Raw genomic sequence first — 21,761 nt, forward strand, 5'->3', positions numbered from 1 at the left:
TCGCGCGCGCGCGTTATAGTCAAGGACAGAGTTGGAGATCTCGCGCGCGGCTAAGGATGCACAGGACCTTACACTCGCGGCAGAAACGTAAGAACGAAAAGGATCAACCAAGGAATAACGAAGAATCGCGACACGGGCGAATTGCGAACGTTTCCCGCCTCGAGGTCTATAATTTTACTAGGGAAAGGATTCGCTCGGTCACAATGGGATAATGTTCCATAATTCCGTTCTCTTTCCTCCTGGAATATAATTTACCTTAATATCGTACGAGACGTTTCTCCGACTCGGTATCCTCTCCGAGCGTCGCGGTCCGCGAAACAACTACGGAAACCGAACGAACACCAAGGAAACATTTAGAAGGAAAAAAAAATGCTGGACACCGGAATGAACAGGTGTCATTTACGCGTCAAACGCTGCAACCTGATCGGCGCCGAGGGTAAAACGCGCGTTTCCGTTTCGAATCGTGCGTCGTTTCCTTTCCGTTCGGTATACCCGAGACGTGCTCGTGACATGGTTCGCGGCTCGGTATCCCTGCAAAAACATCGGGACCGCGTAAAATCGATGGGTTCTGCTAATTATCTTCGCCGTGAGAACTTCATGAACCTGATTCCTCAAACCTCAACGAATTCGCGCGCGAATACTTCCTACCTTGGATGCTGTTTCTCTATATATCGGTGCTACGCTTACGGAACCATCGACCAATCAACTTCTCATACGCGCTGCCAAGAAAAGATAGGATCGATGAAACTGTCAAGTAGCACGAAAGGCTGAGCATTCGATGCGCGTTACCGTCGCGGCGTCGTCAGTTCGCCGTGTTACGCGTTCGATCGTCTCTAATTTCTCGTACGTTACACGACAGAAGATATGTTACCTCTTTCCCGTGTATCGTCTTCGACCCGATTGATTTCCGATCGAATGAAATTATCGGACATCGATGCGTTTTCCGCTTGCAGCGACCATATTTACAGAAGCGTTTTTCAACCTATGGCGCACACGTGCGGGATTTCCTACGTGCTTCGTTCTTCTCTTTCTTTGTCTCTCTTTGCTCGTCTTACCATCCTTTCTCGTAAAGTGCACGCAACCCCTTCTTCTTCTCTTCGGACGTCGCCTTCTTGTTCGAGTTGGTACGTGTTCCATGGACCCAGTAGCGATTCGTCCACGGTCGCTCGTGCGGTAAATCAGGCCACGTTGACGTTTAATGCCGGCAAATTACACGCGAAATAAATGCCCGCGAAGGTCGAGAAGGTACCGATGTCTACTCTGCCGACGAAATCGCGCTGCGGAGTATCGAAAGAAGAAGGAAGTCCAGACCTGAGATATTCGATCGCGCTTCGTCCACTCGTCCTCTTTCAAATCTTAAAGAGTCACCCTGTTTCTCAGGCGATGGTTTATCTCAACGAGCACAACGTGATGCACCGTGATATTCGCGGCAGTAATATTTTACTGACCAAAGAAGGAGAAGTGAAGTTGGTCGATTTTGGGCTATCGAAGATGTTCGAAGGTGAAATGGGAAAGAGATACACGTGTATAGGATCGCCGAGTTGGATGGCACCGGAGGTGGCCATGAGCAAAGGCAACAGCTCCGAAGGATATGGTAGCAGAGCCGATGTTTGGGCGATCGGAATTACAGCGATCGAGTTGGCTGACGGAAAGCCACCGTTTCAAGATATGCATCCCACCAGAGCGTTGTTCCAAATAGTTCGAAATCCGCCGCCAAATTTGTACAGACCGTCCAACTGGTCGCAAAATTTTAACGACTTTATCGCCGAGTACGTTCTCCAAATACGCACGAATATTACACTTTTACGTCACTGACGTTCGCTTCATTCCAATGTCGTTGCAGATGTCTCGAGAAAAATCCTGAGAACAGACCGTTCATGGCGGAAATAGCCGAACACCCTTTTCTAGCGGATTCATCCGCGGACGATTTTCTGGTAAGACGGTAAAAAGATTTTCCAGGAACAGCGCGAGTCCGAGTAGAGAAGGTGATAACGAGAACGATGTTTCTAGCTAGCGAAGGAGATCAAGATATTAATGACGGACGTCTGTGCGAAAGGCAAACACGTGAGAAGACCGGAAGTAATAGTTCGAAAGGGTTTCCTGAAGGTAACGTTTCGAGCAAACGTGACGCGTCTATTGTCGCTGGATATACTTTTCTTTTATCTCTCCTCCAGACTCATCAAACAGACCCTCTAGAACCTATGTTCATGGAAGATCTAGCCGCTCTCGAGACGCTCACGGAAGATACGATTTTGGACGAACTACACGAGAGATTGCGGCAAGGTTACTACCACAGCTTTATTGGCGATATCCTTTTGATTTTAAATCCGAACGAGCAACAGGACATTTACGGGTCCGATGTAAGAATCGTGCACCGATCTAAACCGTCAAACGAAATCGCACTAATTATCGATACTTCCCTTGATTCCAGTATCACACGAAATACCAATTCAAGTCGCGATCGGATAACGCGCCTCACATATACTCTGTAGCCGACAGCGCCTACCAAGACGTGCTGCACAACGAAGAGGCTCAACATATTTTACTAGCCGGCGAGAGCAATTCGGGGAAAACGACCAACCTGATGCACCTTGTCCGACATCTCATGTATCTAGGAAAAGTAAGCGATTATCGGCTGAATCGCGTAAACCGAACAAGCTGTTTTTCCACCTGATCGTCGTGCGTTTGATTCCAGAGCTTGCAAGACATCGGGGCGAGATTAATGCGAGCTATTAAAGTGATTCACGCTTTCAGCAACGCTGCCACGCCTCTGAATCCTAATTCGACCAGGTGCGTGCTAGAACTGGAGACAACATACGGAAGTTCTGGGAAAGCCTCCGGCGCCATATTTTGGTTATATCAGTTAGAGAAGTGGCGAGTTTCTACCCGCGACAGGTTAATATCGTGATCTGCTATTTACGCTAGCGCGCATTAGGTTGTTCCATTACTGGATTCTGTGCAACTAAAACTAGCAATTTACTCGTATGTTAGATTTCGAGATTGCGTTGCAACTTTAGCGGTAGATCTAATCGTACGTTTATCGATTGGTCACGGTAGTCGCGAGATATATCTTCTCGACAGGAATCAATCGAATTTTCACGTGCTGTACTACTTTTACGACGGCCTCGACGCCATAAGCAAGTTGAAACAGTATCATCTACCACCGGGAAGAAGGATGCGATACCTCAGAATAAGCGAGAAGGGAACGGAGAGGAAACGATCGTTCAAAGTTCGAAACGATCCACGCGGGAACGTGGCTAAGTTCGAAGAACTGAAGGAAAATCTGACAATCTTAGAAATGGAAGAGTATTGCGAAACTATCTGGAAGATATTAGCAGCGATTTTAAATCTGGGAGAAATTCGTTTCGTCGAAGGTAACAACGGGGAAGCTGACATGGACAACCACGATGCGGCCAACAGAGGTATGAAATATCAATATTTTATCCGTAAATGTTTATGTCTAAATGACTTTTCGTATTTCAGTTGCCCAACTTCTTGACCTAGACGAAAAGAAATTTAATTGGGCGTTGCTTAATTATTGCGTGATCGTAAAGGGAAATGCCGTACGTAGAAGGCACAGTTGCGAGGAAGCGAAAGAAGCGAGGGACGTATTGGCTAACACGATCTATCAGCGATTGGTCGACTGGATAACGAATACTATCAACTTCAAGTTTACGGTTACTCGTGCTCTATTGTGAGTTTCAAAACGAAATTGATTAACAAGACGGAATTATCTAAAATATATGCGTACCTTTCAGCGGTGACAAATATGCGATTAACATAATGGACATGTTTGGATTCGAGTGCTTCGCGACCAACCGACTCGAGCAGTTAGTGGTAAACACCATGAACGAACAAATGCAGTGTTATTACAACCAAAGGATATTCGCTTGGGAAATGGTAAGGTTTCGTGAAAAATTCTACTCGAATTTTTAGGCGGATAAGATTTTTGTAACGATCCTGATCCACAGCAAGAACAAGAAGAAGAGGATATACCGATGCAACGTTTGCACTTTTACGACAACAAAGACGCGATAGATCAATTAATGAGCAGAGACAGAGGTTTATTCAGTATAATCGATAATGCATCGAAAAATATGCTCGATTATCAATATATCATAAACAAAATCCAGCAACGATCGAGCAATGTTTATATAAAAGCGGTGAGTTCTCACGAATTTACGGTCGCTCATTACACAGGGAAATTGCTTTACGACGCTAGCGAGATTGCCGAGAAGAATCGCGACTTTCTTCCTCCGGAAATAATCGAAACGTTCAGGCAATCGTCCATCGAAACCGTGAAAGAAATGTTCACGAACAAACTGACGAAAGCTGGGAATTTGACCGTTGTCGTTGACCATCCGAAAATTGCGGAAAAGAAGACGAGCAAAGGCAAATGGGGCGCGCTCATGCAGGAAACGTCGAAACCAAGGGTGAGATTGCTTAATATAATTTCAATGTCTGGTATTTCGTAGAAGATAAAATAAATGTAGAGAAATGTAAAACGAAAAGCGGAAGAGTAAAAGAAAGTGATACGCTATAATCGACGATCTACCGAAGAAATGGAAAGAATCGAAATGTAAAAATTGTGATCACCTCGCGATTATTATTTTATAAACAGAGGTATAACACCGCATCCCGAGGGCAATACTCGCAGACACGGAAATTGAGAACGTGCGCGGCTACCTTTAAATCCACCAGCCTCGAAATCCTTAAGAACCTTTCGGCAGGTGGCGGAAGTAGTGGTATCCATTTCATCAGGTGCATAAGATCCGATCTCGAAGGGGCGCCTCGTGGTTTTTATCGAGACGTTGTCAGACAACAGATCAGAGCGTTGGCTGTCCTTGACACTGCCAGAGCCAGGCAACGTGGTTACCCGCATAGAATATCTTTCCCAGAATTTCTTCGAAGGTAATCTCCTCGAGTATCCACGTCACTTTTGTCACATAAAAATAATCCTTCGGCCTTAGGTATCAATTCCTGGCTTTCGATTTCGACGAGAATGTCGAAATTACCAAAGACAACTGTCGATTGCTACTGATCAGATTAAAAATGGAAGGCTGGATAATTGGGAAAACTAAAGTGTTTCTGAAGTATTACAACGAAGAATACCTTTCGAGATTGTACGAGACTCAGGTGAAAAAGATAGTAAAAGTTCAATGCATGATGAGGGCCTTTTTGGCACGCAAAAACATGGCGTCGAAGATCACGAAGAGCGTAAAGAAAGAAGTTGGTAGGTAAACTGTTTGTCAGGAGAAGCAAGATCGAGTGCGAGCCGATTCTCCATTCCGCCGCGTTTTTCGCTTTTCGAGAGGCCCGTACTTCTTCCATCCCTGTCGAGAAATTTAACGAGTATTTTTTCAGTGAAGAAAGCGTCTATAAACAAGAACGAATCGGTGGACATGTCGGAAGATCAGGCAGCGTTGATGATTCAAAAAGGTAGGGAACGGGTGACGAGAAAGAAGCGAGCGACAAAAGAGATTTGATTTTTGACGAGCCTAATAGTTGCTATTTTCATTCGTTTATTCGATTAATTCGCTCACGACGTTTCTCGAGAATTGTAAGATCAAACGATTTCTTATATGAAAAAATAGCATACAGGGGGCACGTAGTGAGGAAGGAGACAGCACCTCTTCTGGGAAAGGGGAAGATGGATCCGGAAACGATGGACATGATGAAATTCTACAGCAGCAAGTGGAGGTCGAAGAGCGTGTTCCAAGTCCTCCTACGTTACCGTGCAGCCCGCTATCAAGACCTCGTGCAGTTCTCGCAACAAGTGAGTGATTTCCATTTCCAGTGTGGGAACAGGGTAGATAGCTTTCCGAGTGGTTTCATCGAAAATTTTGTTCACAAACAGGTGCATCTGTTCAATCAAGCGATAGTAGCATCTCTCACGACGACGAATGAACAAATATCCATAGATCGAGTAGATACAAACGTTTCCACGTCCGCGTATTTAGGCCAGTTAAAACCACCCCAAGTGCACAAGTTACCTTTCAACTTTCATCAAGAGTTACCTTTTCCCGATACGAAGAGTGGAATGAGAGGTGTTGGGTGAGTCGATTTTACGCTCTTCTCCTACCGATATTGTGTGTCGACCCTCACCATTAGATGTCATTCACCATTAATCGCATCGTATGTAGCTGACGCACAATTTTCTATGTTTTGTTCGCGTTTTATTAAGAACCAATCGCGAAGAAATTCACGCAAAAGGCAAGAGTTGAAATGTGTTAATACGTTTTTCATGTTTCTTGATTGTTTTTGTCCCACGTGTTCCGCGTTGCACTTTATATACGCACGCTGTTTTGTCATTATTTTTCGTTCTCCGTTGTGCCGTCTCTATCTCGAGGTAAGAGTCGTTTAGGAACTCTTCGGAGACTTGTGGCGTCAACTGAGAAATACGTTCTCGCAGATCCGCGTCGTCATCGGCGTCTGACGATGAGCACGAAGCCTGGGACGCGCCATTACGGAGACAAACAGTGCCGTGGGCCAACAGGAAGAGTCGTACCAGAGGTGCCTATCACATTTTGTTTCGCTCAGTCGAGATGCATCGATACCGATACTCGCTTCTACACTTTTATCAACGCGAAAACGAAACTCTTTTTCATATCTTTCTCGTACATTTCAAATATCATTCTTCTTTCTTCTTGCCCGATCCGAGTTCGCCGAGTACGCATACAGGGTGCTCCGGATACGCTTTTCCCGAATAGTAATCTACTCCTTAAATTCAAACAAACGATAACGATTCCGATTCCGTATCACTCTGTGTATGTAGCTCGGCCGACTCAGCGCGTTTTCATCAAATTCCCTTTCTCTTTCAGTCGTAATTACGATCAATTCAGCCAATTAATCGCACAATTAGTAACTAATTTCGAATCGTCGATAGCGATCAATTGTCACGCAAGATTATTTCGTTTGAGAGATTCGTGTTGGGCGTGGAAAAAGAGTACAAAAGAACACGAAAAAGATCTCGATTACCTGAGGCGAGTGACGACTCTTTTTCTCGGAGAGAACTCACTCCCCATCGGATTGCTCTGCATTTTTCAGACGTCGAGGTTCAAACAACGAACTCGCCACAGCGAGTGGCGCATTCGGGCACCGAGGGACAGAGTCTGATCGACACTCCGTTTTCCAGAGACCCGAATATCTCGGTCCGATGTCCACCCGAAGAGTCGTCCCAGAACAGAATGGGTAACTCTGGATTTCAACATCATTCGAGCAATCGTAGTCCTGTACCTTCTGCTAACGCTCATAATCCTCGCTCAGTAAGTTTCGCTATCGACTTATTTGCCGCTGTCATATTTCCTGGCCATCTCTCTTTTCAGAATTACGATAGTACCGGATCGATACGCTCTAGAAAACACGCACCGCCTCCACCTGTTCCGTTCAATCAATCGCAACCACCCTTGACGCGCAACGTCGACAATTATAGCTCGGATATTCGAAGTAAAAGCAACGTAGATACCGGCAGCCACGATTGGGAATACGAGGATAAAACTAACAGGAGTAGCGGCAATGCCAATCGGTTCGTTCGCGCTAAGTTAAGCCGAACTATTGTTATCAGACGATCTTGAGGAAAATTTCTTTTCGTTTTCGTTTCAGCATCAATCCGATTCAGGAACTACAGATGATCGGTCGTAAAAGTAACACTGACGGTAACGAAGACAGCGATGAACCACCATTCAACTTTCAGGTGAGACAAGGAAAAAAAATTACACAGACGCGTACGTAAGCGTTCCATCTAATCGTCGACGTTTGTTCGAACAGGCGATGTTGAGAAAAACGAGCCATCATCGAGCGTCGATGAAGCGTACACCCGTTTACGACAGCTACTCTCATTCTCCGTCACCACTGCCAGGTTCAGGATATCGTGGGAATCGCGAAAACGAGTCACACGTTGTATACAGAAGCGGAGGTAGTCGCAGAGATTCTCCCGAATGGAGTCCCAATGAAATGGTCAGAATGTCTGAAAAATATGCGAAGGAGGGAGCCTGGGGAGAAGATCGGACGGGTACCGGGGGTCGAAGCAACGTGGTCTCGGAAAGTGTCACCGAAGAAATTGCACCGGGAATCGTTATCGAAGGTTACGTGGCCGAATTGTAAAATTCGAGCCAACGACGAAAACTCCTTATGTATCGAACCACGGTAAAAACTGGACTAGTTGGAATTGCTAATACCACGAGAAAAAAAGAGAAGCCTGCAAGGTACCTGTAGCTGTCCCGATGGAAACAAATGCACGACTCGTATGATTTGAAAGAACGATACCCAATCCACTAACGTTGCTGACTCGGAGAGAAATTTTTTTATCCACAAATATGTACATACGTATATTTTTTTAATACTTTTCTTCTTTTGTCTTTTAAGTGGAAACAAGTTACCGCAACGATTCGACGATAAACTTCTTTTGTAACTTTCATTCGCGCCCCGAGCGACCATCGCCACTTTTGTCCGACGTACGATAATTTTCATCGAATGGTTCGTTTTTCTATCTGCCTGTCTTCTCCAACAGTTAGCAATGCTCCTTACCAATGTGCGATATATGACCATTATTTTTTTATTGGCCTCGACAAATATACACACACACATACACGCAAACATACACTCTTGTTCAACCGTTAACGGGTGTTTACATTATTACAAAACGAAAGAAATAATAATAATAACAGGAAATCATTTTTTAAAAAAAGTTACAACAATGTACGAGAATATGATACAATGAACAGGATGCCAAAGGTACTTAAGGGTTTATGTTTAAATTCGCTTTCATACGCTTCATTGCACGCAATGATACTCATTCGCGAAAAAATCGAATTATTATCAACAAAGTGCACCCTGCACGACCGGTTCTATTGCATAGCACGAAACTCCTGTCACTTTTACGAAGTACATATATAGTATTTATAAAAATGTCAACTGACTGATGCACGAATGTTACCAAGATTTTAAAAAATAAAGAATTAAAAAAGAACATAACGATTTGATTTTTTAAACCATACGCTTGTGTCTCGTTTCCTTAAAGTGAACGCAATACAGCAGCTCGAAACAGCGGAAGAAATACTTTATCATACATAAAATATTTATTTGCTTTTTTACAAAAATTGAATTAATACAACAATAAAAATATCTCACGCTCGACAGCGTGATACTGGCCATTGATAATGACTATAAAAGCGATATATACAACGAAAATATACGTATATAAAAAAGACGATTAGGTGTTGTGGAAAATTTGGTTCATTGACGTATTTTCTACGAACGAGAATAACTTAAACAATGTTCTATCGCGTAATCCTGTACAGCGTAACTGCCCTTCCAAAACCGTCCGTCGATAGCAAAGTTTCGACTACGAGTAAACGATTTGGAGAACGACCCGGGCAGGTCGATATATCACGATCCAATCTTCCAATTCAATCTTTGTCCGACTGGGAATTCTCGGGATTGCTATTCTGTTGGGAATTTTGTTTAATTATGTTAACTAAAGTATCTAACCTGGTGGGGCGCGCAATTTGTAAAACCATATGCGCTTCCTCTAAAATTAGGAGCCCATTATGTGCGTCGCTCGCAGACAGATTATGCGCTAATATTACGTGACGTCTCCAAGCCGCATGCGTAGGAAGAACCTAAAAATCATTGCATTTACCTCGTACTTTATCGGATATTATAGTCGCTATCTACATACGCACCTGTAAACACCATTTGCAGTTTAAGGATGGCGAAATCGTGTGCACGGCTTTGATGTGCCTTCGACGAAAACCCCAACTCGTGTACGCTCTATCACAGAACGGACACGGAAATGGTGGATACGCTGTGACGCCATTGACGGTCTCTTCGGGGAATTCTGAATTGCCAGCGGTGCCAGGGCAAGTTGGAAATACGGAATGCAGAACTCTTGCATCTCGTTCCACGAGAATGTTTGATGTAGATTCCTGTTGATCGGGCATCGATTCCGAATACAAATGATTCGGCAAGTGAAGTTCGTCCGAGTGTCGATAAGTATTCCAAGGTGGAGTTCGATCAAGGTCAATGGGAAATCTCGCGCGCGTTTCTGGCTCGGACGAAGGAGTCGAAGTCTCTCGTGCGTCGGCGATTACGGTTACATTCGGCTTCGATGATCCTGCAAGTAATTCCAGTCCGCGACTTCAAATTTTCTTCACTCAGTTCGAGATATTTGTCTGTCTTCGTCAGTCAACGGAACCAATTGAAAGGAATTCGAACAAGGATCTTGTCGGTTCATCTAGGATCTCTCTTTTTTTCTTTCTTTGGGAAATGGATAATCTTCGAATGGATGAAGGATGCGATGAATTAACTCATAGTATGTCCAACGTTCGTTCTTCTTATAATTAGTTCATTCTTCTCCAAGTCTTTGCGAATGTACGTTTAAACGCGCAAATTATCCGAGAAAAACACCAAGTAGAAAATCTAATAGTCCGTACATATAATATATGTATGTACAGAGGAAAACAGGAATATCGGGAAATGACGAGACAATTAAAAATGTAAAATAGGTTTATTTGCAACCAGTCGTTTTCGTGTATGTGTGTATTTTGTCTACAATCGCATAGATTTAAATAACAGTCAACTCGAAGCATTTCGTACCTTCTCAAGATCAAACGAGAAAAAAACAGAAAGATAACAAATAAATGGGAAAACCAGATTTATGTGTTCGTTTGATTCAAAATAAACGACAGAATAAGATTGTGTGCTATCGATAGCTGCGAATCGTTTGCGTGAAGTTTCGTCACGGCATATTAAACGCCTTAAACATCGTAAAAGCATATCTTATATTACTACTTCCATCGTAATAGTTTCGACGTATTCGTCTTTTTTAAAGTCGTCAATAATGCGAAGCGCAATTATGCACGCACGCGTATATAGTGTGTACGAAGGTAAACGTAAGCACCTTCACCTATGTATCCATCTACGCGCGTACAATAACAAATGTGATCTTAGTTGTCGCGTCTTTGAGCGTAAAAAACTCTGCGGGGTCCTTACGACACGACGCGATTACTATTAATATCGTGTTATGTAGATCGTCTACGGCGAGAGTGCACATCTGCGTGAACATTGTAAATGGAGAATTGGAAGGAATGTTGCGTTGCACAACGTACGAGATGCAAGGTACAAAGAAAAAGAGAATCAAAGGAATCAAAAAATGGAACGATCGACTTCCTCAGCCGTGAAACAAGTCTCCGGAGCACGCGTTGCGTGATCGTTATCAGAACGAAAGACAATGGTAAAAAATAAAATTAGTGTAAAATTACTCGATCATTTGCCCCGTGAAAACAAACGTGAAGCATATATATAAGTAGTTGGACCATGCCTAGAATGCTTCCCGTTCCTCTACTCTTTCTTTGAACACATTCTACTTTTTCGTGTCATTTTCTCGCTCCACCTACTCGCATCCTTCTTTAAAAAGAAAGGATATGGAAACGTTCGAGGCGATCTAAGATGATCCTAGATGATCTTAGACAATCGAAACGACGAATCAGTGATAGAAACACTTCATTCTAGCCAGTGAAAACGTTTCCGTTTTACCCCTGACCTGAAACGCCCTAGTCATTGAGTATAAACCGACCGCCTTTGGAATAGATACCTCTTCAAACCCCTATTGCTAGTATCGATTTTAGTTACGCAATTTTTCCAAGTTTCCTCCCATTCCACGCTATTAGGTGCAATACCACTAAAGTGCAGCAAAACTTCTCTTATCAAATGTATTTTGTTACTATCGAACTGCTGTTTTCCCATCTTGCCGTTTACGTTACAAAGAATCCTCTCCTCCGGGGTAAAAAGGATCTTCATAAGGTCACAGGCCAAATGATCCATCGGTCGAGAGGATGCCCACGTTGAGATTATCTCCGGACTCGGCAGAAGATCGGCGTAAGGTAGTTGCTGATACGCGTATAGCAGTGGCTTCACGTCCGAGAATCCAGTTAGGCCGGATAACCCAGATAAACCGGAAATGTCTTCAGCAGGGCTGTTCCCAGACCCTGCCACACACATCAGAGCACAGCCTGCTTTAGACACGGATCCCCCTGACGCGTGAATTGCAGCGTACCGAACAATCAAGCAAATTCGACCAGGTTCGTTAATGTCGCGTTAAACGATCGATCGCGTATCATTCCATTTGTCTTCTCCGTCACGCATGCACAGATAGTTTTACGCGTAAACGTAGAACAAGATCTAGATGACGTTTTTGAGTACTAGAAGCCAGGACTTTTCGTAATAAACTACGTAAATATACTAATAAACGAGACCATTCAATTATTTCTTTCTCCTCTCTTTCGTTTAATCACCTGTTGAACTAGATAACTTGACGTTATTTACGCCTTGACCTCTAGTTTCTCCAATCGTACAATTTTTATTTACGCATATATGTGTTTATTTACTATCTACACACGTTCCCATTTCCACTATGAGTTTGCTTGTAACATCGAACGAAATAAAAAGAAATGAAAGAAATACGTGTCACACCAATGTGGATAATAAAGCAGAAGTGACGATCAAAGCTAACTCAACGATTTGAAAAAGCATCGAAAACGAGTATGCACCTAATTTGAATGAGATACTCGAACATACACAATATGAAATTTTTATCAATCAAATTATAAATTCTATCATACACCCTAACATACATTTTCCAATATTAACCATAATGAATCGATTTATGAACTGAATTTTACCAACACGTACGCATTGAAATGTATACATTGCCCTATTCTTCTCTAATTTATAAAATTTGTACACATATCATACAGTTTACCATGAGATATGAGATTGAATGCAATTATAAAATACATAGACATATATAATATCACAATATACACAAATTGTGCAAGATAAATATAATATATTCTTAAAATAACGTGCATATGATTATGTCTACTACTATTATCTATAAAGCGATATCGTAATTTCATATATGTATACTACTAACCTTGACTCCCAACGAGTTGCCCTGTGTCTAACCTTTCTGTTGGGTCCTTGTCCGTTGCAGATTGTTTTTGAGAATCTTCTAGCACAGTTTCTAATGGTTCTATCTGAAACACAATTCATTCAACTTTATTTCATATATTCGATTAATCATTACTGCTTAAAAAATATTATTAGTATAATATACAACCAACCTTCATTTCTAAACGATGATATATCGGATTTTGCATATTTTTCTGCAATAAATAATCTCCCTCTTTGCCACTCTGTTCACTGGTCGTAGATTCATCCGTGCTCTCTACTTGCGATACTTTAGGTGTCAGTGCTGATTCTAATATAGAATTCTGATGTTTGTTTAATTTTTGTTTTTTTTTTGGAGTTTCTTCCTTGGCAGTAGCTGCTCCTTCTTCCACCGCTTGTTCCAATTCCACTAATCTTTTATAAGATTCCTTAGCAAATATATCCCCTCCCGAAAGACCACGAATTTGCAGTGTCTCTGCAGCTTTTAAAAGCGCTGGCAAATTCTTTTGCTCGATATTTACTTCTCCTTTATATATAAATATAAGTAAGGCTTCTAGTTCGCTAAAGTGCACATCTTGAAGTATTATGACTGGATGTTGACAAGGGTTTGTCTATAATGCAAAAAAGATCAAAAAAGTAATATTTTTATTAAACTGTTACACGATCATTGGTAAAATTCACGTGACAGTTAATCAAGACAAGTTCGAAATAAAATTCGTATTGTTCAAGATACGATAACCTCAAATGTTGTGCATTATTGTTTAAAGAATTTTTTCGTTACATCTTACTGATTAAATAGATTAACAAAGAATTTTACCCAACGATAAAACGACTGCCAAAACGTTAACGAAATCATAAATGTGAAGTAAAGAATATAGAAAACTAACCTGGAAAACTTTTTTAAAGAATGGACTACTTGCTGAGAGAATCACTTTGTGAGCAGTAAGACACTGTCCATCACTTGCCAATGTCACATCTACTAAACCTTCCTCTTCCCAGAGACTTTCGAAACTCGTTGCTATGTTGTTTAAAAAACTGTTCCATTTTAGACATATTTGATTTGACATCTCGCGAACAGAAAGTGTCAATTCTGTCAAAATGTTATCACCGTGTCCTGAACTATTCGATATCTCTGCACGTCAATGACTATTACTATTCAACGACGGGAGCAACGTTGACGACGATAATAAGAATAACAACGACAACGACGACGTTGACGACAACGACCGCGATGTAACAGCAGTGGTGCCAGGCACGCACAAACATCCTTGGCACTGGGTTGGGAGAACACAGTCAATATGGCCGCCATGCTCTATTGAATTGCGCGCGAGCTTAGAAACGTTCTTCGAAACGCTATACATTTTCTATTATTTAGTTGTATGTAAAATGGCCAATATCCTGTGTATAAAGAAAATAAATTTTAGACACAATATTTTTAAAAATAATTTAGTACATATAGCAAAAATATTTTTCTTGAAATTTTATTACAAGATAAACGTAATAATCGTATTTAAAAAATGATACATAAGCATAGTTAAATTATATCAAAGCAGCAATGAAAAGTGCGTGTTTTTGTATTGCGTGCATACATACATTCAAGTGTATAGGTGTGCACGACCATTAATTTTCGCGTGCGTGCAGACATATTCATGCATGCATTCAAGTATGCGTGCGTACATTCTCGCGTGTCTATATGCTTGCGTGAGTTTGTATCCTATAACAGTATTCCGTAATTGTTAAAGTTCTACCTTTACGTATCTCACGTAATAAAGTTATAGTAGTAGTTCCATAAAGTAACCGCTTAAAAAATAATTTGAGAAACATCAAGATTTTAAAGCTGTAATCTTCGATAAAATCTAATTTATCTTCTAATTTGTTTTCATCAGATTCATCAAACGCAAAATTAATAATAATAACAATGTGCGTAACAAGTTAAGATAATGACGAAGAAAATATAAATAAAAACATTGACGCAACGAAGTACGCAACACGTAAAGACGATGATTCATCAATGAATGGAAAACCGGTCAAAATAGTTACTGGTTAAAAAATAAAAACTCAGTCAAGTTCGGTCCTGTCACGAAGGAGAACTATGGATAGGCATGGGTCGCTTTAGAAAAACATGCTTATCCCATTTTATACCTGATTGAACAATAACCCTAAGGAACATCTCGACTTGAAAAGTATGTTGTAATATTTAAGAACCTTGATGGTAAAGCAGAAATGCTTAATTTTATGACAGTTCCTTGGGATTAGTGCGGCCCGATTAATTATACTTGCGCAGCTAATAGCCGTTTTGACCGAGGGATGGAGTCTGGTTTATTACACATTTAGACAATTTATTAATTAGACAGTCCTCGGACGTAACAAATAATAATAATAACATTTATTCGTAATTAATTGCAAAGAATATTATTTTGTACATGTTACATATTAAAAGAGTACTCCAGAAGACGGAGTTGAAAAATAACAATATTATAATATAATACTATACTATACTATAATACAGAAGGGGGAGTTGAAAAATAATAATATTATAATATAAGACTATACTATACTATGATACAGAAGGGGAAGTTGAAAAATAATAATATTATAATATAATACTATACTATACTATAATACAGAAGACGGAGTTGAAAAATAATAATATTATAATATAATACTATACTATACTATGATACAGAAGGGGAAGTTGAAAAATAATAATATTATAATATAATACTATACTATACTATAATACAGAAGGGGGAGTTGAAAAATAATAATATTATAATATAAGACTATACTATACTATGATACAGAAGGGGAAGTTGAAAAATAATAATATTATAATATAATACTATACTATACTATAATACAGAAGGGGGAGTTGAAAAATAATAATAATATAATAATACTAAATAAAGAAATAACATAAATAAATGAAAAAAGAAAATAATAAGATGGAATATACGATCGGCGATTAATGATTACGGATCGCGTTGGAAGCTGATACTGAAATTGTCAAATATTTAGAGCGGTAGAATTATTTGAAATATTTATTTTAATTAATTAATTATTTTCGTAAAATTAAATTTTCAAAGTCATCTTCTTTACATTTAAGGAAATACAAACCTCTTGCCATAGCGGTAATTTCGTCGTCGAAGGATGAAATACCTGGGAGTGTAAAATTAAGAACAAGCAAATCTTAAGAACAAGTTTATTACATTCAATTTTATTCTTAACCTTCAGCCCTCGATCCTAAACTTTCAAAAGACCCAAACAGGTCAGGTTGTTAAGTGTGAGTTTTCTTTTGTTCTAGTTATATTCTTCGCCTCTACATAATGGGACCTCTGCTCACTATCGATGAATATTTATGGGTAACAAATGACCTCGACTGAGAAAATTTAATAAATTTTCCTAATCTGTATACTTGTTATAAAATGCAGGTAGAGCTCGGTCTGCTTAAGGTGTCTAATAATAAACGGTAAGGTATCGAAGGGACCTGAAAGCGGAGAAGTACAAATGTTACAATTGAGACTTCGCAAGGGATAATTACCCCCGAATTTTAATTTTTCTACACATATTTTCCTAGGCAACTGATTGGTCGACCAATCAGGAAGCAGAATACCGGCACATCCTTGATACAAAAGTTCGCGCTTAAATTTTTCACTTCATTTGCAGTTCCTCAGGTGTAGTGAAGACCTAGCATGTACCTCAGACTCAACTAAATTTTGAAACGATACTTTTGCCAATAGTAATATAAGAACATAACAAGACGAGTGTAATGGAGTGACGGTTATCATGTTAGGGGAAAATAAAAACACACGTGTACGAAGAGGCGAATGTCTGTGCTTTCATATTGATAACGTAAGTACTATTGCTTGAAAGAAATGGGAAAGAAAAAAAGCCAAATGTATTAGTATCTGTCTGTGCAATATTATTTTCTAGAAGAATTAAGTAGAAGCAATTTCATTAAGATATTTGTTGCTTGAGACAGTAAAGTAATTGAACGGTGTCTGGTACATCATGACGTCATTTTGTAGATAAACCAATACTAATTAAGTTTCAAATTATCTAAATTTTAACAATATTTACGTAATGATAAATTCCTTTGATGCTTGAAGAAACGCTCACTTTCGACAAGATTATCTCGCGTAGAGTTCGAGCGAAATTCACCAATTGTATTTCATCACACGACTGACTTTTAATATCTATGCACAATATAATGATCAACATTTTATAGTTTTGCGCTTACGCACGTCAATGTTTGGGTACACATCAAGTGTTTTCTCATATTGCACGCATTATCATAAAACACGTATTTAGAACACTACAGAATTTGCTCAACATATTTAACAAGTAATTCCAATAAATCATATGAGTTAGCACGGTTTTATCATTTTTACAGCAAACTGTATCGAGTGTACAGAAGTCAACAAAATCTATGGCCAGAGACAGCGGCCACAATCTTCAACAAGAATCAATAAAAGATTCAACACTAACGAAAGAAAACATGATCATAAGATCAATGAAAAGTTTACGTTTGTTGAAAGATGTTATCATAGAAAATGGTATCAAATATCTGTATACCTTGTATCTTTTATGCTTCCGTCTATTTGACGCAATTTCTTCGATATTTCTTAATTCCAAGGAACACATAGAGACAAAACAAGTCGTAACATGTAATGAAAATCATGAAAGAAATAACGGGTGGAACCGAATAAATCAGAATTGCAGAAAACAAAGAATGGAAAACCACAATTCGAACGACAAACCGTTGATAGAACCTCAAAATACCGAGAAAGATTCTGATTCTTCCAGAAATCAATCGAGCAACGGTAGTAATGAGACAACAAATATGCCAATAAACTACGAAAACATTGACAGCTGTATATGGCACACTGCTTTGAAAAAGCCTATGAATATATCAACTGAGAAACATAGTTTTAACAAAACGCAGTTCCCGATAAATATACCTCAAGATACCGAACTGTTTGCAAATAAGCGAAGTAATGTTGCTCGAAATAAATTTCTGAAATCGTATACTCAAAAACAATGCAGCAATTTCTGCGCGAATAAAGGAAATAATGCACAAATCTTTAATCAAAAATTCGCTTCTTCCGATAGCATGCATTCGTCATCTTTGTTTCCTAGGTCTTTCACACCCTACAAATACAGAAAATCAAACCAAACTAATTTCGTTTACAATGGAGAAGACAGCCAATTTTCTAATGATTCCCCAACTAGACCTTGGTTAAAAAAGAACGAAACAAAACAAAGGAAGGAACTATCCATCAAATTTACTCCTACTAATGAAAAGGAAAACTTTATATTTGATGAAGAGAGGAACAAAAAGCACCCGGAACAGAGAAACGAAAAGGAAACACAAGAAGGCAATTTCCAACGACATGATCCGATTAAATACAAATCGCATTATTCAAGAATACCCGTGAGAAATAAAAAATCAGAAATGAAGTATAAAGAAATGGGTACGCAAACAGATAGCACCTTTTCGACAGATAAGGCTGTTCAAATGGTTTCAGTCGGAACGATGTGGCCTGAACAAGAAATTTACGGAAATGCAACTCACAAATCTCAGGTTAAATTACAATTACTATTTCATTTCCCTTATAATCATTCTATCATATAAACTAAACGTCCTAACATGATATTAATTTTTTCTCTCCAGGATAAAGATACGGACCAGAAAATAAATTATATGGATGATATACTAGAGTATCAAAGAACGGCCGAAAAATTGTTATTATCCATACATGAACAACTTTTGTCGCACAATACACCGTCTTCATCGACAAATATTAGTTCCAATGAACGCACATGTGCAGCCCCTGATAGCAATATCGCAGCGAATCGATGGTCCACAAACTTTACTAATAACATAAATACCTCGGAAACACCTACTCGTACTTCTCCTGATTTTCCTGAAGTATCACATTCGCCGTCTCCTTCTATTGATAATCCTGTACAAATACTGCTGCCTTCCGTAAAAGATGAATATATCCCGAAGTTTTGTATGAAACCAGCGAAGGTTAAACCGCCAGCGCCCTCATCTACCCGATATCCTCATTATGATCATCCCGAACTTGTATAACTACCTACTTACAATAATTCAACAACTTGTATTAAATATAATTGTAGAATAATTATAATATTCTAGAAAATAATTGCTATCTGTAATACTCTTGTCACAAGAAAATTTGTATGTTTATATGAAAATTATACAATAAATGAAAATTTATGAAAAAAGTCGGTGATTTAATCGTACAATATTTATTAAAAATATATACAACATATGAAAGTTTAAGTAAACTTAGAGAATTAAAAAATATCTTTCTCTGTATCTTACGGCGTAGGCATAAATGACAAATTCATCGGCGATAACTGACTTCCTGGTGTAGCATCTACTCTTTCCCCTTGTTCGATAACCGGGTCTGTTTCATTCATATCTTCCACCTGTAATAGATACAATATTAAAAATTTGTTAACACTGAATGAATGTAAGATATCATAAATATTCTATAATTACCACCATCGAATGTTCAAATTTTCCCCTCTTTTGTGCAATCGTTCTTAGCAATGCTTTAGCTTCTTCTTTTGTCTCGTCAAATTGCAAACATTTCTGAGCATAATGATTAGCATGGTCCAATTGTTCTCGTTTTAAATGATACTGAGTTAAATATTTGTATGCATGGCTTAAGTCAGTTCTATCCGCATTTATAAATTCATCCATCACAAAATCCGTATACGCTGCTGCTGCATGATCATGTTCACCTAATTTTTCATATAACCTACAGTGTATTAAAGCATATTTCAATTTTAACACATTTCGCAATAAAAAATGTTGAACTTTAATACATACGTGGCTAATTTCAGCAATGCCATTCCTTCGATATCACCAACATTGCATGCTTTATAATAACATTTTAACGCGTCTTGTATTTTATTTTGTTTCTCATATGCTTCTCCTAATGCCTGTACCATTCTACTATCATGTGGCCTTAGTAATTGAGCCTGTTTATAATAATACAGTGCATAGAACGGCATTTTTAAAATTTCATATGTCTGACCCAAACCGTACCATGCTCTGTAATCCCGCTTATTGACTTCTATATAAAAAAATGGGTAAATAAATAGATGCTCGTATTTCATTTTATACGTACATACAGATAATACATACCAATAGCTTGTCTATAGCTATGAATAGCACCATTGGTATTTCTCATTTCCATAAACTCATGACCAAGTAATGTCCAAGCAGAAAGATATTGTGGATTTAATTTTAATGCTCTATGGAAATACATCGATGCTTTTTGATGATCTCCTCTTAAACTATAATAATTTCCTAAAAGATACTGCTTTAATTAAACAGCAAACTAGTAAATCTATAACTTTTTTATATTAAAATACGATAAACTTACCTACTATGCAACATGTTTCTAACCTGTATTTATCAATTTCTGTTGCTCTGTGAGCTAAATATGCCAGCTCAACTTTCATTTCTTTCACATAGAGGATATTAGAATATGTATCCATATTGTCTAAACAATAAGGATCTGCTTTTATTATCCTCTTAAATGTTTCTATAGCATTATCAACATCTAAAATGATAATATTATAATGTAACAGGCCATAATAGTTAAAGTCCTTGTTAACAATTTGATTGAGAAGTTGATTTACCTCTTCTGTAGTTTACAGTCATTGCAGTTTGAGCAAGTACGTAACCATTTTTTGCAAACCCCATTGATTGTAATTCGTAATATAATGCTAAACCCTCATCTATTAATTGCAGTTCTAAATACATATGAGCCATAAAAAAATGCTTCATCCAATGATTAGGTAAGCACAAATTTTCAAGCTTCTCCCTGTCAGTGATTAAAGAAGCTAATTCTAACCAAGATCCCCAATGCATGGGTTGCTTATGCGTTGCATCAACCAGCACATCCATGGCTTCCCTGGTAAGTTGTAATTTTTTTAAAGTTACACCAAAAAGATAAAGACTAAAACCATCAAGTTTATTTGCCAGGTGATCTTTTCTTAAGTCAGCACATAACAATCTTAAACTTTCGTTTTTCAAAGGATCTGGAGGCACCACTGTCATGTCATCTATTTTTTTCTTTTCGCCTGATAAATAGCGAGAATACAGATGTAAAAATCGAACTTTTGATGTTTTACACTGCTCGGTGAAATAGGCAGCTCTATCATATTCTTTCAAATCAAAATAAGTTTTTGCTAAAATATACGTGTCTTCCTCTTCGCTTGTCTCTGATAAATACAAGTCAACAGTAGTGTCATGTATATTTAATTTAACATCTTTCAAGGAATAACTTAATTCTGCTAGCCTATAAAGATAACATATTTTTGATCCTTCCTATAGTAATGGAATAAAGATTTTACTTAAATTTATATCAGGAACTGTACATACCATTTTGTGGTATGTAATAATCCGCGTTGGGAACATTCATTTATCGCGCGCAAAAGATCGGTTTTAACCTCCTTAATATCAAACTTTAACGATTCTTCCATTGTATATGTTCCATCAGTAATTTACCCAATGTTATGATCAGCAAAATTTATTAAAAAATGATTTTGTACATATTATGGAAAGAATTCATGTTTGTATAAACAAAACTAATAAGTTAAACAAGAAATCTGTATGCTTTAGGTTTTGCCGCCACCTATATCGTATGTCCTATGATGGAAATACATTCAGTCATAGACGAGACATAGTGTAGATCACTTACGCAATTACAATCTTTTATCAGCTAACAACATTCTCTTACCACATTAGTGTCATCTCCAACCTT

General features: G+C 38.7%; 4 protein-coding genes and 1 long non-coding RNA gene across 14 annotated transcripts in view; 3 read left to right on the forward strand and 2 right to left on the reverse strand.

The window, feature by feature from the left end:
* The window catches only part of LOC100743990 (neither inactivation nor afterpotential protein C), a 17,206-nt gene extending 8,528 nt beyond the window's left edge, over positions 1 to 8,678 (forward strand). The window contains exons 5-24 of one of the 7 annotated variants that reach the window (XM_012389593.3): positions 1,381 to 1,769; positions 1,844 to 1,934; positions 2,011 to 2,106; positions 2,175 to 2,360; positions 2,432 to 2,620; positions 2,696 to 2,895; positions 3,082 to 3,422; positions 3,484 to 3,694; positions 3,759 to 3,900; positions 3,972 to 4,433; positions 4,622 to 4,911; positions 4,971 to 5,233; positions 5,365 to 5,439; positions 5,595 to 5,776; positions 5,858 to 6,054; positions 6,413 to 6,513; positions 7,048 to 7,265; positions 7,326 to 7,525; positions 7,603 to 7,693; positions 7,768 to 8,103. In XM_012389593.3, coding sequence (XP_012245016.1) covers positions 1,381 to 1,769; positions 1,844 to 1,934; positions 2,011 to 2,106; positions 2,175 to 2,360; positions 2,432 to 2,620; positions 2,696 to 2,895; positions 3,082 to 3,422; positions 3,484 to 3,694; positions 3,759 to 3,900; positions 3,972 to 4,433; positions 4,622 to 4,911; positions 4,971 to 5,233; positions 5,365 to 5,439; positions 5,595 to 5,776; positions 5,858 to 6,054; positions 6,413 to 6,513; positions 7,048 to 7,265; positions 7,326 to 7,525; positions 7,603 to 7,693; positions 7,768 to 8,103 — 4,260 coding nt within the window. Of the gene's footprint in view, positions 1 to 1,380; positions 1,770 to 1,843; positions 1,935 to 2,010; positions 2,107 to 2,174; positions 2,361 to 2,431; positions 2,621 to 2,695; positions 2,896 to 3,081; positions 3,423 to 3,483; positions 3,695 to 3,758; positions 3,901 to 3,971; positions 4,434 to 4,621; positions 4,912 to 4,970; positions 5,234 to 5,364; positions 5,440 to 5,594; positions 5,777 to 5,857; positions 6,055 to 6,412; positions 6,514 to 7,047; positions 7,266 to 7,325; positions 7,526 to 7,602; positions 7,694 to 7,767 lie in introns of those variants that run through there. The other 6 variants (XM_024369866.1, XM_024369867.1, XM_033322591.1 and 3 more) reach the window with 6 other exon arrangements.
* On the reverse strand, positions 8,455 to 14,251 carry LOC100745062 (modifier of mdg4). 2 transcript variants are annotated; one of them, XM_003492125.4, is made up of 5 exons: positions 13,839 to 14,251; positions 13,125 to 13,562; positions 12,935 to 13,037; positions 9,684 to 10,114; positions 8,455 to 9,620 (listed from the first exon to the last, which is right to left on the reverse strand). In XM_003492125.4, the coding sequence occupies exons 1-5, from the start codon at positions 14,016 to 14,018 to the stop codon at positions 9,408 to 9,410; spliced, it is 1,365 nt and encodes a 454-aa protein (XP_003492173.1). In that variant the 5' UTR covers positions 14,019 to 14,251; the 3' UTR covers positions 8,455 to 9,407. The 2 variants fall into 2 exon arrangements, with proteins under 2 accessions (XP_003492173.1, XP_012245020.1); XM_012389597.3 differs by lacking the exons at positions 8,455 to 9,620; positions 9,684 to 10,114 and adding an exon at positions 10,489 to 11,987.
* On the forward strand, positions 10,114 to 11,153 carry LOC117152093. Its single transcript, XR_004462336.1, has 2 exons — positions 10,114 to 10,312; positions 11,030 to 11,153. It is a non-coding gene; the product is annotated as an uncharacterized LOC117152093 (long non-coding RNA).
* A 172-nt stretch (positions 14,252 to 14,423) lies between the features above and the next one.
* LOC100748615 (myb-like protein I) lies at positions 14,424 to 19,125 on the forward strand. Of its 2 annotated transcripts, XM_033322593.1 has the most exons (4): positions 14,424 to 15,134; positions 16,256 to 16,803; positions 17,345 to 18,535; positions 18,626 to 19,125. In XM_033322593.1, exons 2-4 carry the CDS (start codon positions 16,738 to 16,740, stop codon positions 19,046 to 19,048), a joined length of 1,680 nt encoding a protein of 559 aa, XP_033178484.1. In that variant the 5' UTR covers positions 14,424 to 15,134; positions 16,256 to 16,737; the 3' UTR covers positions 19,049 to 19,125. The 2 variants fall into 2 exon arrangements, with proteins under 2 accessions (XP_033178484.1, XP_033178483.1); XM_033322592.1 differs by lacking the exon at positions 14,424 to 15,134 and having other exon boundaries at positions 15,845 to 16,803.
* Positions 19,126 to 19,192: 67 nt separating this feature from the next.
* On the reverse strand, positions 19,193 to 21,722 carry LOC100747978 (cell division cycle protein 23 homolog). Of its 2 annotated transcripts, XM_003491980.4 has the most exons (7): positions 21,380 to 21,716; positions 20,635 to 21,296; positions 20,376 to 20,555; positions 20,135 to 20,299; positions 19,817 to 20,063; positions 19,484 to 19,745; positions 19,193 to 19,410 (listed from the first exon to the last, which is right to left on the reverse strand). In XM_003491980.4, the coding sequence occupies exons 1-7, from the start codon at positions 21,478 to 21,480 to the stop codon at positions 19,300 to 19,302; spliced, it is 1,728 nt and encodes a 575-aa protein (XP_003492028.1). In that variant the 5' UTR covers positions 21,481 to 21,716; the 3' UTR covers positions 19,193 to 19,299. The 2 variants fall into 2 exon arrangements, with proteins under 2 accessions (XP_003492028.1, XP_012245073.1); XM_012389650.3 differs by lacking the exon at positions 19,193 to 19,410 and having other exon boundaries at positions 19,588 to 19,728; positions 21,380 to 21,722.
* Between the last annotated feature and the right edge of the window lie 39 nt (positions 21,723 to 21,761).

This window comes from Bombus impatiens, unplaced genomic scaffold, assembly GCF_000188095.3.
Source record: "Bombus impatiens unplaced genomic scaffold, BIMP_2.2 scf_0647, whole genome shotgun sequence".
Classification (NCBI taxonomy): domain Eukaryota; kingdom Metazoa; phylum Arthropoda; class Insecta; order Hymenoptera; family Apidae; genus Bombus; species Bombus impatiens.